Here is a 17,312-nt window from a genome sequence, read left to right on the forward strand (position 1 = left end):
CGATGGGGATTTGAGGAAATGGAAGGCATGGACATGATTGGAGAAAGAGACTACATTGTAGGTACAATTCAGTCCGGAGAACATAAAGTAGTCATTGGAGTGATGTATAACCCACCACAGAACTGCAGGAGGCCAAGAGAGGAGTATGAAGAAAACAACAGGGTGATGGTGGACACACTGGCTGAGGTGGCAAGAAGAGCTCACTCGAGCAGAGCAAAGTTACTGGTAATGGGCGATTTCAACCACAGGGAGATCGACTGGGAAAACCTGGAGCCACATGGGGGTCCCGAAACATGGAGAGCCAAGATGATGGATGTGGTACTTGAAAACCTCATGCATCAACATGTCAGGGACACAACCAGAGAGGGAGGGGAGGATGAGCCAGCAAGACTGGATCTTGTGTTCACCCTGAGCAGTTCAAACATTGAGGACATCACTTACGAGAGGCCCCTTGGAGCTAGCGATCACCTGGTTCTGAGTTTTGATTATATAGTAGAGTTACAAGTGGAGAAGGTAACAGGAACTGAAGGGGACAGGCCAAACTATAAAAGGGGGGACTACACAGGTATGAGAAACTTCCTGCAGGAGGTTCAGTGGGACAGAGAAATGGTAGGAAAATCAGTAAACGAGATGATGGAATATGTGGCAACAAAGTGCAAGGAGGCAGAGGAAAGGTTTGTTCCCAAGGGAAACAGAAATAATAGGAAGACCAAAACGAGTCCTTGGTTTACCCGAAGGTGTAGGGAGGCAAAAACTAAGTGCAACAGAGAATGGAAAAGGTACAGGAGGCATAGGACCCAGGAAAACAAGGAGATTAGTAGAAGAGCCAGAAACGAGTATGCACAGATAAGGAGGGAGGCCCAGCGACAGTATGAAAACGACATAGCATCGAAAGTCAAATCTGACCCGAAACTGCTGTATAGCCACCTTAGGAGGAAGACGACAATCAAGGACCAGGTGATAAGGCTGAGGAAAGAAGGTGGCGAACTCAAAAGAAACGATCAAGAGGTATGCGAGGAGCTCAACACGAGATTTAAGGAAATATTTACAGTAGAGACAGGAAGGACTCTGGGGGGACAGACCAGATGGGGACACCAGCAAGGAATACACCAACAAGTGTTGGACGACATACGTACAGATGAGGAGGTGAAGAAACTGCTAAGGGACATCGATACCTCAAAGGCAATGGGACCGGACAACATCTCCCCATGGGTCCTTAGAGACGGAGCAGATATGTTGTGCGTGCCACTTACCACAATCTTCAACACGTCCCTGGAAACTGGGCAACTACCTGAGGTATGGAAGACGGCAAATGTAGTTCCCATTTTTAAAAAAGGAGACAGAAAAGAGGCACTAAACTATAGACCTGTGTCATTGACGTGTATAGTATGCAAAGTTATGGAGAAGATTATCAGGAGGAGAGCGGTGGAGCACCTGGAACGGAACAAGAGTATAAATGCCAACCAGCACGGATTCATGGAAGGCAAATCCCGTGTCACATACCTTCTGGAGTTTTATGATAAAATAACAGAAGTAAGACACGAGAGAGAGGGGTGGGTTGATTGCATCTTCTTGGACGGCAAGAAGGCCTTTGACACAGTTCCTCACAAGAGATTAGTGCAGAAGCTAGAGCATCAGGCGCATATAACAGGAAGGGCACTGCAGTGGATCAGAGAATACCTGACAGGGAGGCAACAACGAGTCATGGTACGTAATGATGTATCACAGTGGGCACCTGTGATGAGCGGGGTCCCACAGGGGTCGGTCCTAGGACCAGTGCTATTTTTGGTATATGTGAACGACATGATGGAAGGGTTAGACTCAGAAGTGTCCCTGTTTGCAGACGATGTGAAGTTAATGAGGAGAATTAAATCTGATGAGGACCAGGCAGGACTTCAAAGAGACCTGGACAGACTGGACACCTGGTCCAGCAAATGGCTTCTCGAATTTAATCCTGCCAAATGCAAAGTCATGAAGAGAGGGGAAGGGCACAGAAGACCACAGACAGAGTATAGGCTAGGTGGCCAAAGACTGCAAACCTCACTCAAGGAGAAAGATCTTGGGGTGAGTATAACGCCGAGCATGTCTCCGGAAGCACACATCAATCAGATAACTGCTGCAGCATGTGGGCGCCTGGCAAACCTGAGAACAGCATTCTGATACCTTAGTAAGGAATCGTTCAAGACACTGTACACCGTGTATGTCAGGCCCATACTGGAGTATGCAGCACCTGTTTGGAACCCGCACTTGATAAAGCACGTCAAGAAACTAGAGAAAGTACAAAGGTTTGCGACAAGGTTAGTTCCAGAGCTAAGGGGAATGTCCTATGAAGAAAGATTAAGGGAAATCGGCCTGACGACACTGGAGGACAGGAGGGTCAGGGGAGACATGATAACGACATATAAAATACTGCGTGGAATAGACAAGGTGGACAAAGACAGGATGTTCCAGGGAGGGGACACAGAAACAAGAGGCCACAATTGGAAGTTGAAGACACAAATGAGTCAGAGAGATATTAGGAAGTATTTCTTCAGTCATAGAGTTGTAAGGCAGTGGAATAGCCTAGAAAATGACGTAGTGGAGGCAGGAACCATACACAGTTTTAAGACGAGGTTTGATAAAGCTCATGGAGCGGGGAGAGAGAGGGCCCAGTAGCAACCGGTGAAGAGGCGGGGCCAGGAGCTAAGACTCGACCCCTGCAACCACAAATAGGTGAGTACAAATAGGTGAGTACACACACACACACACACACACACACACACACACACACACACACACACACACACACACACACGGTACACCTGTAAACGTGCTTGCATTGTGTGGCAGTGTCTTAGTGCTTAAAAGCAAGCAGGCATAGTTAAGAGGTTCAATTGTTCAGACTGAACATCAGAATGGTGAAAAATGTGATGTAAGTGACTTTGACCATGGAATGATTGTTGGTGGCAGACAGACGGGCTGTTTTGAGTATCTCTGATACTGTTGATATCCTGGGATTTCATCTAGAGTTTACAGAAAATGTTGTCAGAAGCACAAAGCATCAGGTGAGCGGCAGTTATGTGGGCAAAAACGTCTTGTTAATGAGAGAGGTCAGAGGAGAATGGCCAAACTTGTCCAAGGTGACAGGAAGGCCACAGTAACTCAAATAACCACACGTTACAACTACAGAAAATAATCTCTGAATGCACAATATATTGAACCTTGAAGTGGATGGGCTACAGCAACAGAAGACCATATCGAGTTCCACTCTTGTCAGCTAATATCGGAAAACTGAGGCTACAGTGGGCACTGGCTCACCAAGACTGGACAGTTGAAGACTGGAAACACGTCACTTGGTCTGACTAATCGCGGTTTCTGCTGGGAGATGCAGGCGGTGGCGTCAGAAGTTGGTGTTAACCTTTGTGATGTGGTGGAACAGGAGATTCATAGCATGAAAGTGCAAACCTTTCAAAAAGATCAGTATCCTACAATATACAAGAACATTAAGCTTGAAGCCACTTGTAAGTTACATTATAAAGTTATCAGCATGGAAGGCTTGAAACTAATCAGATGCGACACTCGGAAATTTTGGCATGAATGACAATATTTAATTTTTTCCAGTTTCTTCTGAAAGAGCAAACTGGGACCTACGCAGGCTAAAATCAGTGCAAAATTTCTCCTAATAAGACCGATCACCTTTTAAGAAAGTACAGTAAGGAAGTAAGCTCTGTGTAAGCTTCGTGCACATATGCAAATTTTTAACCATGATCTTGAGGACACACAGATGTTTTAGACACAAAATTACGTTGCGTAGGTTTAACCTGCGATCAGAAAGGACATTCTCCCATTATTTTACATAAAATAATTTAATTAATAAAATTGGCACATAACTTACACGGCCTGACATCAAGAGATTGTTTACCTTGAGAGAAACACATCAACACTACAAGTCTAAAACTGAACAGAAGATGCATTTTCCAGCTATTTCAGAGAATCCAACAAAATTGTACCTATACAACCTAAATCCATGAAACATTCCTTTCATTCCATGTGAAACGCCAGTCAATGAAGACTAATGACGTTCATAATTGTTGTATTTAAATCAGAGGAAAGTGGAGGCCAATAGTGGTCATATAGTGTCTGTGGAATGGAAGGCATTCATATTCTATCCAGTCACAGGGAAGATAAATCCAATACCTTGGATCAAGAGCCCCTCACCCGCATAAAGACAAAATAATACAATAAGGTAGAAATAATACTATACCAGTTGGAGATTAAAATTGTCAAAATGTGATCAACATTCTGCAATAAACACAAGAACATTCTTGTAAGTAGGAAACACAAGTGTTGATATTGTTATGTTGCTGAGAGGAGACTGTCTCCACCTGTCACACCGTAACATAATCTGTCACTCACCTGTCTAACATTGTTGATATTGTTAAGTTGCTGAGAGGAGACTGTCTCCACCTGTCACACCGTAACATAATCTGTCACTCACCTGTCTAACATTGTTGATATTGTTAAGTTGCTGAGAGGAGACTGTCTCCACCTGTCACACCGTAACATAATCTGTCACTCACCTGTCTAACATTGTTGATATTATTAAGTTGCTGAGAGGAGACTGTCTCCACCTGTCACACCGTAACATAATCTGTCACTCACTTGTCTAACATTGTTGATATTGTTAAGTTGCTGAGAGGAGACTGTCTCCACCTGTCACACCGTAACATAATCTGTCACTCACCTGTCTAACATTGTTGATATTGTTAAGTTGCTGAGAGGAGACTGTCTCCACCTGTCACACCGTAACATAATCTGTCACTCACCTGTAACATTGTACTCAGGTCACCCACCTATGTAAATACCGACAGCAATCTTACCCAAGACACATTACACCAGCGTTGAAAGTTTGAAGCCCATCGAATAAGGCGTTCTCGAGTAATAAACGAAAATTTGTGAGAAAACAAACTACAATGTTGCTGAGAATGTTCCCAAAAATAATAGTCTCTCCTCGTTAAGCTTAAAAAACATCATAAATCCGGATGTTTATTTTTCCCACCTTACTTTTCTTATTAACATTATATTTGAAGTTCTCCACGATCCTGTAAGAAAAAAATTTATTCTGATTTCTTTAAAAACTCATTTTAATAGAACTTGGAAAAAAAAAAAAAAAAAAAAAAAGGAAATTGGCAAGCACACAGCCCAGAATTAAGATAAATATACTTCCTGGTAGGATACACCAAAGTTTGAAGCTTAGCAGAAGAAGCATTCTCTTGTTATTATGTGGGAAACAATATAAATGGCAAAGTGAAATATACAGCTGACAATGAGTGACATGTTGTGTTTTAATAAAGCTCACCAGTGGTAAAAGTTTGAAGCCGATCAGCAAATACATTCTTCAGTAGTTGATCTCATAACAATAATTCCAACTCTTAACTATTTCCGTAAAATTTCAAATTTGAACTTTTTTTTCGGAGTAACAGACTAACATTGTGCTGGCCCGGGCCAGGACCCAGGCCAGCACCCGGGCCAGCACCCGGGCCAGCACCCAGGCCAGCACCCGGGCCAGCACCCGGGCCAGCACCCGGGCCAGCACCCGGGCCAGCACCCGGGCCAGCACCCGGGCCAGCACCAGGGCCAGCACCCGGATCAGCACCCGGGCCAGCACCCGGGCCATCACCCGAGTCAGCACCCAGGCCATCACCCAGGCCAGCACCCAGGCCATCACCCAGGCCAGCACCCGGGCCAGCACCCGGGCCAGCACCCGGGCCAGCACCCGGGCCAGCACCCGAGCCAGCACCCAGGCCAGGACCCAGGCCAGCACCCGGGCCAGCACCCAGGCCAGCACCCGGGCCATCACCCGAGTCAGCACCCAGGCCAGCACCCAGGCCAGCACCCGGGCCAGCACCCGGGCCAGCACCCGGGCCAGCACCCGGGCCATCACCCGAGCCAGCACCCAGGCCAGGACCCAGGCCAGGACCCAGGCCAGCACCCGGGCCAGCACCCGGGCCAGCACCCGAGCCAGCACCCAGGCCAGCACCCAGGCCAGCACCCGGGCCAGCACCCGGGCCAGCACCCGGGCCAGCACCCAGGCCAGCACCCAGGCCAGCACCCTAGCCAGCACCCGGACCAGCACCCAGGCCAGCACCCAGGCCAACACCCGGACCACGACCAGAACCAGGACCTGGACCTGGACCAGGACCTGGACCAGTACCTGGACCTGGACTCGTCCTGGAGAACCTCCCTATACTTGCATCGTCAATAATATTTAGAAAGTAATCAGATAAAACCATTCTTTACTTATTAAATAAAAAAATAAAAACGATCAAACAGGGAAGAGCAGTGTCTCTCTCATGTTTAGGAAGCCACACCAGCCAAGAAAATTTGAAGCCGATCAGAAGAGTCATTCTCCAGTTATGGCATGGATTACCATGATTTCAAGATTTTTTTTTTATATTTTACATTAACAAATTTGCCAGCACACGAACATAATTTAATGGGAACTTTCGTGACACCGAGCCGGGTGAGTCGTTAAATACTAATTTTTTCAGAAGAACTAAACTGATGATTATTTAAAGTGGTTTAAAGGGGAATAAAGAAATTATACTATAATAACCAAATACTGTTTTAAATATAAAATGGTCGGATCTGGAGTTGTATTCTCCACAGTCGTTTATTAATGTTAGATGTTAACTATTCCAGGATGCTGGGAATGTTAGAAGTTTTCTTAGCCATTCCAGGATGCTGGGAATGTTAGAAGTTATCTTAGCCATTCCAAGATGCTGGGAATATTAGATGTTACCGTAGCCATTCCAGGATGCTGGGAATGTTAAAATTTATCTTAACCATTCCAGGATGCTGGTAATGGGGGTCAGCAACTTTGATCATCGTGCACGTGAGCATGACACTGTTCCAGGAGTCTGACGTTCGTTACTGTACACAAGTATTGAACGTTTGAAGCCGATCGGATGAGGCGTTTTCGAGATATGAGAGAAATGAAATCGAAAAGTAGGAGGGGGGAAAATAGAAAAATAATTCAGATTTCTTTAATAAAGGTCCTCCTTCAGAGATACCAAATTAAGGTTCTTCAAGGATACCCAATTAAGGTCCTTCAGGGATACCTAATTAAAGTCCTCCTTCAGGGATACCTAATTATGAATTTACAGTAAGCTTGTCTTTCAGACGCCAGTAATGAAGTTAAAACTGGATGTATTAAGGTCACTGTTCGATCCGAAGAAGGTATCCCCATATCTCAAGCCTAACTTCCTCTACCTCTAATGGGAAAGATTCGGAAACCGGATTTCTATTCAAAAGTCTTCTTCAGCGGCACTAACGACGCCAACTGAATCGTAAACAAACCGGCATATTCGGACTCCTGAAAAAAGTTCGAAGATCGGATCATTTTTTTCTGAACAAAATTATTCGGATTCGGTTTGTTGGAGGTCTGGTATGTTCGAACACGGAGGTTCCACTGTAACTTCCTCGCAGCTCCAGCATCCTTCGCAGTAAATCTGTCCTCACCCTCCTCAAAGCCATAAAGGCTATGAACTCGATCTAAGTCATAATAAACGACTGTAAATCCTACGCTGAGGGACTGATTGCCTTCTCTTCTACAGTCTACAAAACGTTTACGAAATATAGATACCCAGATGTTGTACATATGTCTAATTCATCAATTTATCGATGCTGAATACCACTGATGTATTCCAGATGCCATCTTGTACTTAAGATGCTCGAGCCTTTTTAAAGATTGAGATCCTTCAGAAGAAGTAATCAGTCCCTCAGCTTTGGCTGAGGGACTGATTACTTCATCTTTTGTATATAGTTCTATAATCTTCTCATTATGTCCTTGAATTTGGATTGATAAAACAATTCATTATTGAGACGATTCCAGTTTAACATTATAATAGCCAGTGTGTTGACTGACTTGCAGTATTTTAATATAGGTTTACTGTATATCTTGTAATGCAGTCAGCTAGTTTTAAACACGGTTGTTTCGGCAGGTCCCGCGGAGCTGAACCAGCACGGTTATGGCAGAGCTGTGTGTCCTCTAGCATGGACCCCCTCACAGGTCAGTACCCCGTCCCCCAGTACCAGAACTGTGTGTCCTCTAGCATGGACCCCCTCACAGGTCAGTACCCCGTCCCCCAGTACCAGAGTTGTGTGTCCTCTAGCATGGACCCCCTCACAGGTCAGTACCCCGTCCCCCAGTACCAGAGCTGTGTGTCCTCTAGCATGGACCCCCTCACAGGTCAGTACCCCGTCCCCCAGTACCAGAGTTGTGTGTCCTCTAGCATGGACCCCCTCACAGGTCAGTACCCCGTCCCCCAGTACCAGAACTGTGTGTCCTCTAGCATGGACCCCCTCACAGGTCAGTACCCCGTCTCCCAGTACCAGAGCTGTGTGTCCTCTAGCATGGACCCCCTCACAGGTCAGTACCCCGTCCCCCAGTACCAGAGTTGTGTGTCCTCTAGCATGGACCCCCTCACAGGTCAGTACCCCATCCCCCAGTACCAGAGCTGTGTGTCCTCTAGCATGGACCCCCTCACAGGTCAGTACCCCGTCCCCCAGTACCAGAGCTGTGTCCTCTAGCATGGACCCCCTCACAGGTCAGTACCCCGTCCCCCAGTACCAGAGCTGTGTGTCCTCTAGCATGGACCCCCTCACAGGTCAGTACCCCGTCCCCCAGTACCAGAGTTGTGTGTCCTCTAGCATGGACCCCCTCACAGGTCAGTACCCCGTCCCCCAGTACCAGAGTTGTGTGTCCTCTAGCATGGACCCCCTCACAGGTCAGTACCCCGTCCCCCAGTACCATAGCTGTGTGTCCTCTAGCATGGACCCCTTCACAGGTCAGTACCCCGTCCCCCAGTACCAGAGCTGTGTGTCCTCTAGCATGGACCCCCTCACAGGTCAGTACCCCGTCCCCCAGTACCAGAGCTGTGTGTCCTCTAGCATGGACCCCCTCACAGGTCAGTACCCCCCGTCCCCCAGTACCAGAGCTGTGTGTCCTCTAGCATGGACCCCCTCACAGGTCAGTACCCTGTCCCCCAGTACCAGAGCTGTGTCCTCTAGCATGGACCCCCTCACAGGTCAGTACCCCGTCCCCCAGTACCAGAGCTGTGTGTCCTCTAGCATGGACCCCCTCACAGGTCAGTACCCCCGTCCCCCAGTACCAGAGTTGTGTGTCCTCTAGCATGGACCCCCTCACAGGTCAGTACCCCGTCCCCCAGTACAAGAGTTGTGTGTCCTCTAGCATGGACCCCCTCACAGGTCAGTACCCCGTCCCCCAGTACCATAGCTGTGTGTCCTCTAGAATGGACCCCCTCACAGGTCAGTACCCCGTCCCCCAGTACCAGAGCTGTGTGTCCTCTAGCATGGACCCCCTCACAGGTCAGTACCCCGTCCCCTAGTACCAGAGTTGTGTGTCCTCTAGCAAGGACCCCCTCACAGGTCAGTACCCCGTCCCCCAGTACCAGAGCTGTGTGTCCTCTAGCATGGACCCCCCTCACAGGTCAGTACCCCGTCCCCCAGTACCAGAGCTGTGTGTCCTCTAGCATGGACCCCCTCACAGGTCAGTACCCCGTCCCCCAGTACCAGAGCTGTGTGTCCTCTAGCATGGACCCCCTCACAGGTCAGTACCCCGTCCCCCAGTTCCAGAACTGTGTGTCCTCTAGCATGGACCCCCTCACAGGTCAGTACCCCGTCCCCTAGTACCAGAGCTGTGTCTCCTCTAGCATGGACCCCCTCACAGGTCAGTACCCCGTCCCCCAGTACCAGAGCTGTGTGTCCTTAGCATGGACCCCCTCACAGGTCAGTACCCCGTCCCCCAGTACCAGAGCTGTGTGTCCTTAGCATGGACCCACTCACAGGTCAGTACCCCGTCCCCAAGTACCAGAGCTGTGTGTCCTCTAGCATGGACCCCCTCACAGGTCAGTACCCCGTCCCCCAGTACCAGAGTTGTGTGTTCTCTAGCATGGACCCCCTCACAGGTCAGTACCCCGCCCCCCAGTACCAGAGTTGTGTGTCCTCTAGCATGGACCCCCTCACAGGTCAGTACCCCGTCCCCCAGTACCAGAGCTGTGTGTCCTCTAACATGGACCCCCTCACAGGTCAGTACCCCGTCCCCCAGTACCAGAGTTGTGTGTTCTCTAGCATGGACCCCCTCACAGGTCAGTACCCCGTCCCCCAGTACCAGAGCTGTGTGTCCTCTAGCATGGACCCCCTCACAGGTCAGTACCCCGTCCCCCAGTACCAGAGTTGTGTGTCCTCTAGCATGGACCCCCTCACAGGTCAGTACCCCGTCCCCCAGTACCAGAACTGTGTGTCCTCTAGCATGGACCCCCTCACAGGTCAGTACCCCGTCCCCCAGTACCAGAACGATCCCCTGCTGCTGTTCACGTTGTTGATCTTGATATGCGAGACTTCAGGAATCTTACTAAGTGGTCACAATATGAGGAACTGATTCGTTCTTTCCTCGTACCAGTAAAAACAGCTGATCCATATGTCGTTCTTAGGGAACTAATGAATGCTACACCCATAACTAATGAATCGTTGAGTGCATTTGCTGTTCTATTAGACAAACTTTTATCATCATTTATCAATGCTGTCCAGTCCTCAGCTTTTGTCCCTGACGAGGATAAACCGTCCACAGCGTCGTTTGCTAAAATAGCAGCTTTTGGAGCAATCAAAGAACTAATGCCGCTTGCTTCCGTGTGTGCTTATGAGGCTAATCCTCCTACTGTGACGATGGAACCACTTACAGCCCTAAATCATGTACGTTCCTTGTGCCCCCAGGGTACATTCCCATGTATCAAAAGTAATTTCACACCTATGCCTCAGTCTGCACCACCTCTTGTTTGTGCCACAGCGACAAATCGTGGTCGTCAACCATCTCGGCGATCACCAAGGCCCAGTGTACAGAGTCATTATAAACCTCGTAGTATTCATAGTACATTCAGCAACCATAGTCAGAGGACTTGTTACAACTGTGGTTTCCATGGCCATATTGCAATTAATTGTCCTGATAGTTACCCTAAGAGGCGTTGTACTGATGATGAGTACCAGTCAGATCTTCCCTACTGTACTTATCATAGAATACATGGACATGACACATCTGAGTGCAATGCTCTCTACAACCTTCAGTACTCTAGGTCTTTTCATGGCCGTTCCAACCGCAGAACCCGTAGAGGAAACAGACGTCGTGGTTCTCAAACTAACCAGAACCAGGCTCATTCTTCCAATTTGGGGGAATTCGAGCGCCCCAGTCAAACCGTCCCATGGCGACAGTAGGTGATAATGAGTACACCATCCCCGTTCACAATTCCTTTGAAGCCTTAAGCAGTCTCGAGAATGACAATCCTGCTGATGTTGCTTCACACGTCTGACGTAGATGATTTTGGGGATGAAGTGGAACAAATCTTTGCTGATGACAATCCACCTTTTTGTTTGCACATAACTTCCAATGCAACCATAGGCCCTATAGTGCAAGCATCTGTTCATAATGCACCCATTCATTTGTTCATGGACTCTGGTGCGCAAGTCAATATTATCAGGTCTAGTTTGTTTAGGGATAAGCAGTTACGACATGTCCTTCTTGTAGAACCGACTCATGTGTCCTCCCTTAGTGGAGTAGCTGGTTCTCACCTGCGTGTCCGAGGTCGGACTTCCCTAACTTTTTCTATCCAAGGTAGAGACTTCACTGCTTCCTTCCTTGTTGTTGACCAGATTACCTTCCCTGGTGACCTTCTACTGGGATTTGCTTCCATGCGAGACTTACGCATTGTGCTCGACCCTTATCGATGGCATGCCCAAATTGATGACTTGATCGTACCATTTTGGGGTTACCAACTTGGATCCGAGATCTGCCATACTGCCGCAGAGTATGACATTCGAATTAAGTCCTTACAGGCCAGTGCATTTTCCAGTAGCGTACCCAAGCGGTCAGGCACTGATGATCCTGTCATTCCTGTCTGTGTTCCGGCAACTTCAGACTTGCAAGATAGTGTCCAGTTACCTCAAGTGTCCGAGGATGCTCTGACTACCTTGAGTGCTGAGCCTATCCCTGCAATGTCTGCTAGTTCAAGTAGTAGTTTCTCCACAGGGGACGCCTTGTCGGAAAACAATTACTTGCAACTTGATGTCACATGCCGTCTGCAGAAAGACGTTTCTGTCGCAGCTAGTGCCCTCACTAGAGTGTCTGTTGTTCCTAGTGTTCCAGATGGTGATAACGTCCTAGTTGACAGTGATTCCTGCAAAGTAAAAGGTCTATTTGTTGAACCATCCTTACATGTTGTAAGAGATAGTAAGATCCATTTCTTCCTAGCTAACACTTCTGGTCACAGTGTTCGTCTCAGAGCAAATACCAAAATTGTTGACCTTGTTCACTATCCTTACCCTGTTCAGGTAGAGGATGAGTTGTCACCTGACCAGTGGGTCGGTGCTATTTCTACCTGGAAGACCTCATCCACTTCACTGGATCAATCTGTTCCACCAGTTGAGGAGAAAGACTTAGCTCCCACTGACTTCCCAGATGAAGTCAAGCGTTTGTTGACTCTGTTGAACAAATGTCGTAAAGCCATTGCCTTACCAGGTGAGAAGATGGGTATAACGAACTTATTGTCCCATCGTATTCCACTTGAACCTGGTACTAGACCTATCTGTATACCTGCGTACAGAATGCCTCATTCACAAGTTGCTGTCGCAGAATTGATCAATCAAATGCTTGATGATGGAGTTATTGCACCTAGCAATTCACCTTGGAATGCGCCCTTGATCCTAGTACCTAAGAAGGATGGTACTTGGCGCCCAGTGATTGACTTTAGGAAGTTAAATGCGAAAACTATTCCAGATCGCTTCCCACTCCCTGTACTGGGTGATCTTTTACGTAACATCGGAGATAACAAAGTCTTTTCAACCCTGGATTTGTTACAAGGGTTTTGGCAAGTCCCTCTTCACGAGGACAGCCAAGAGCTAACTGCATTCTCCACTCCTACAGGTCATTATCACTTCCCCCATATGGCGTTTGAATTACGATCCTCCCCTATCACATTCTCAAGGCTCATGACTAATATCTTTAGAGGTCTCATAGGTAATGCACTTATGGTGTACTTAGATGACGTAATCGTCATGTCTAAAGACGTGGATACACACTTGAAAAGACTTGATGTAGTACTTGGTAAGCTTGAAGAAGCCAATCTAAAGATCAAACTGTCTAAATGTCTATTTTTCAGATCAGAAATTAAGTTTCTTGGTCACGTAGTCACTCCTAGAGGGGTTACGACTGACCAAAGTAAAGTAACTGCAGTACTAAATTTTCCAACTCCCAAAACTGCTGATGCCGTAAGATCCTTTGTGGGCTTAGCAGGTTTTTATAGATCTTTCATTGCCAATTTTTCTTCCATAGCTGCTCCTCTAACTGAGTTGCTTAAGAAAGATGCTCCTTTTGTTTGGACCTTCCGTCAAGAAAGAGCATTCCAAACTTAAAAAGAAAAGCTAACATCTGCTCCAATTTTGAAATTTCCAGATTTTTCTAAGCCCTTCTATCTGACAACTGATGCTGGTTCTATTGGCATAGGTGCCGTACTAGCTCCGAAGACCGATGGCAAGTACAACGCAGTTGCATTTGCTAGCCGAGTCCTTACGAAGGCTGAACGTAATTATACAGTAACTGAGCAAGAAGCTTTAGCAATAGTATGGTCTTTAAAGCACTTCCGAGACATTATTTATCAGTACTCTGTTCATGTCTTGACAGACCATGCTCCACTGATACCTTTATTCCAGAACAAACAACCTACTGGAAGGTTAGCCAGATGGACCTTGACTATCCAAGAGTTCAATCCCACCTTTGAACACTTACCTGGCAAGTCAAATGTAGTCGCAGATGCCTTATCGCGACATGTTAGTATAGTAACTGCAGACCCTCCATTTAGTGCTGAGGATGTAAAGAATGCTCAACGAACAGATCCCATGTGGTCTGGTGTGATTCGATTCCTGCTCCAGGAAGATCTTATTCTGACTGTGAAGCCACCAGCACCCATCAGTGACTTTGTCATGAACCAAGAATTACTGTATCGAATAGCCGAGTTGGGTACTCCTAGCAGAAGAGTATACCAGTTAGTAATTCCACAGTCACTAGTGAATGTAGCCTTACAGCTAGTTCACGATGTACCAGGTGTTGAGCACCCTGGTATGGATCGTTCAGTAAAACAAGCCAGATTGAAATACTTTTGGCCTCGTATGGCAACTGATATTTCTGAGTATGTTAAGAAATGTGGCGTCTGCATGCAACATAAAGGTAATGCTAATGGTCCTAATCCAATCCAAGTGTATCCAACCACTAGCGAACCTTGGGAAAGAGTTGTGCTAGATTTGTTAACTAATTTCCAATGTTCCCTCCAGGGCAACAAACATCTATGTGTTATGGTAGACCATTTCACCAGATATTGTGAGTTAGTTCCTATTGCAGATAAGACTGCCGAGACAGTAGCTAAAGCATTTAAAGAACGCATTATCTGCAGGCATACCACCCCTAAGTCCATAACAGATAATGGAGGTGAATTCTGTAATGAGATTCTTGAAAATTTGTGCACCTTGTACAAGATCTCTAAATCCACCATTGTTCCTCATCATCCTGCCAGCAATGGGTTAGCGGAAAGTACCAATAAGAAAGTACTTGATGTCTTGAGAGCCACTATCAATCCCAACAGTGAAACTTGGGATGAAGTTATACCTGATGTGCAGTGTGCTATAAATTCTGCTTACAATGTTTCCATAGGTGACACTCCACATTATGCATTGTACGGTGTAGATAAACGTTTGCCTTATGAGTTGTTATATTCTAATCCGAAACCATATTACAACCCTGATGATTTCATAGCAACTCGTACCAGCTTAGCTCAAAGTGTTTTTAGAAGAATCCGTGAAACACTTCATAAATCAACAGCAGAATTTACAAGAGTCGCAAACACTCGAGCAAAGCCATCCAAAATCAAAGTAGGTTCGAGAGTTATGCTGATTAACTTTAACAAAACGTCTGCAGTGCCTAGGCTTGATCAAAAGTTTGTTGGTCCTTATCGAGTAGTTGAACATATCACTGGTAATAAGTATAAGGTTAGAGAAATTAGTACTGGTCAGTATAAAGAATCGCATTTAGATCATATGAAGTTAGTATGTGATGATAATGATGTTCCAACTCAGACTAATGTGACAGACTCTGACAATCCTCCTGATCCTGTACTCTCTTCCTCTGATACTCAGTCAGACGATCAACCTGAATGTCGTTATTCCCTACTTACACGACAGGTATTGAGAAATCCTCAAGTATCATTTGTTACTTCCAATTCAGATTTGCCTCAAATACAGCATGAGTTAGCCAGTGCAACAGTTTGATCCTCCCAGAGATGACACCCATTCTGCATATATCAATCTCACCCTAGCAGAGTTGGGGTTAAATGTAAATAACCTGTATAGATGAATAATTACAGTATCAACTTATCAGTATTCAAGAATTTTTTGTGTGTTCACGTTCTCTCCGAATTCTGAGAGTTATCAGTCTAGATTTGAGTGCACCGAATCTGCCTTTCTGTTAAACACTTCTTTCTTTGTATATATTCCTTCCTCAGAATCCGTAGATCACATGAATACAGATCGATCGATCAAATTTTTTTTTATCACTTCTACTGTGTAATCTCAACGTTGAGTTTCATTCGATGAGTTGTGCTATATTATACCTTGTAGTTTCAGTTATGTAAGCTTCCATTCCAATGTTCTACTTATGTATATTATAATGTTCAATTGTTGTGTACTTTGACATTGTATAGAATCAGCCCAAGCTGTATACCTGCCATCTCTAGTTTGTGTTAGTTGTATGTCGGGATGACATACGTTAGCGCCGCCGAGTTCTCAGTAGTAGTACCAGTTCCTAGTAACCAGTTACCAGTAACCAGTGTACCAGTAGATGACTCACTACCAACCGTCTCTGCGTGAATCACTGACTGTATTCATATTGCTGCTGACCATAGCAGGATTTCAAACACCCCCTCACACATAGGCACTGGTGGGTCAGTCAGGCTAGGGAGCAGAGAGAGGCAGGACGGCTGTTGGCGCTTTCCCACACTTAACGTTATATTATACGTACTACCAGCCTACGTGAGTATTCTTACCCTATCCACATATCGAAAAACCCACCACATGACAAGTACCCCGTCCCCCAGTGAAAGAACTGTGTCCTCTAGCATGGACCCCCTTACAGGTCAGTACCCCGTACCCCTGTACCACCCCTCCCCCTGCATCACCCCTCCTCCATGTACCCTTCCTCTGCACCACCCCTCCTCCCAGCACCCTGCACCACTCCTCCCCTGAAAAAGAGCTGTGTTTTCTGTAGCATGGACCTCCACACAGGTCAGTTCCCCCCTCCCTAATGAACTAGCCCTCCCCCCTCCACCATCCCTCACTCCTACACCACCCCTCCCCCAAAAACCACCTCATACCTCTCCTCCCTCCACCACCCCTTTCCCCTGAACCACCACTCCTCCCTCCACCACCCCTTACTCTCCACAACCCCTCCCACTCTACCCATTGACCGACTGAGATACATCAATTGACACTATACTGAACATTGACTGAGATACATCAACTAACACTATACTGAACATTGACTGAGATACATCAACTAACACTATACTGAACATTGATTGAGATACATCAGTTAACACTACTGAACATTGACTGAGATACATCAGTTAACACTGTACTGAACATTGAATGAGATGCATCAACTAACACTATACTGAACATTGACTGAGATACATCAACTAACACTATACTGAACATTGACTGAGATACATCAACTAACACTATACGGAACATTGACTGAGATACATCAACTAACACTATACTGAACATTGACCGAGATACATCAACTAACACTATACTGAGCATTGAGATACATCAACTAACACTATACTGAACATTGATTGACTGAGATACATCAGTTAACACTCTACTGAACATTGACTGAGATACATCAACTAACACTCTACTGAACATTGACTGAGATACATCAACTTACACTATACGGAACATTGACTGAGATACATCAACTAACACTCTACTGAACATTGACTGAGATACATCAACTAACATTATACTGAACATTGACTGAGATACATCAATTAACACTATACTGAACATTGATTGAGATACATCAACTAACACTATACTGAACATTGACTGAGATACATCAACTTACACTATACTGAACATTGACTGACTTAGATAAATCAATTTACACTATACTGAACATTGACTGTGATGCATCAACTAACACTATACTG

General features: G+C 46.1%; 1 protein-coding gene across 3 annotated transcripts in view; it reads left to right on the plus strand.

Moving 5' to 3' along the window:
- LOC128692768 (high affinity cAMP-specific and IBMX-insensitive 3',5'-cyclic phosphodiesterase 8B) overlaps positions 1-17,312 on the plus strand; it is a 659,454-nt gene that overhangs the window by 317,534 nt on the left and 324,608 nt on the right. For 2 of the 3 annotated variants that reach the window (XM_070090034.1, XM_070090035.1), the window contains exon 5: positions 7,983-8,050. In XM_070090034.1, coding sequence (XP_069946135.1) covers positions 7,983-8,050 — 68 coding nt within the window. Of the gene's footprint in view, positions 1-7,982; positions 8,051-10,237; positions 10,329-17,312 lie in introns of those variants that run through there. The other variant, XM_070090036.1, reaches the window with a different exon arrangement.

This window comes from Cherax quadricarinatus, chromosome 30, assembly GCF_038502225.1.
Source record: "Cherax quadricarinatus isolate ZL_2023a chromosome 30, ASM3850222v1, whole genome shotgun sequence".
NCBI lineage: Eukaryota > Metazoa > Arthropoda > Malacostraca > Decapoda > Parastacidae > Cherax > Cherax quadricarinatus.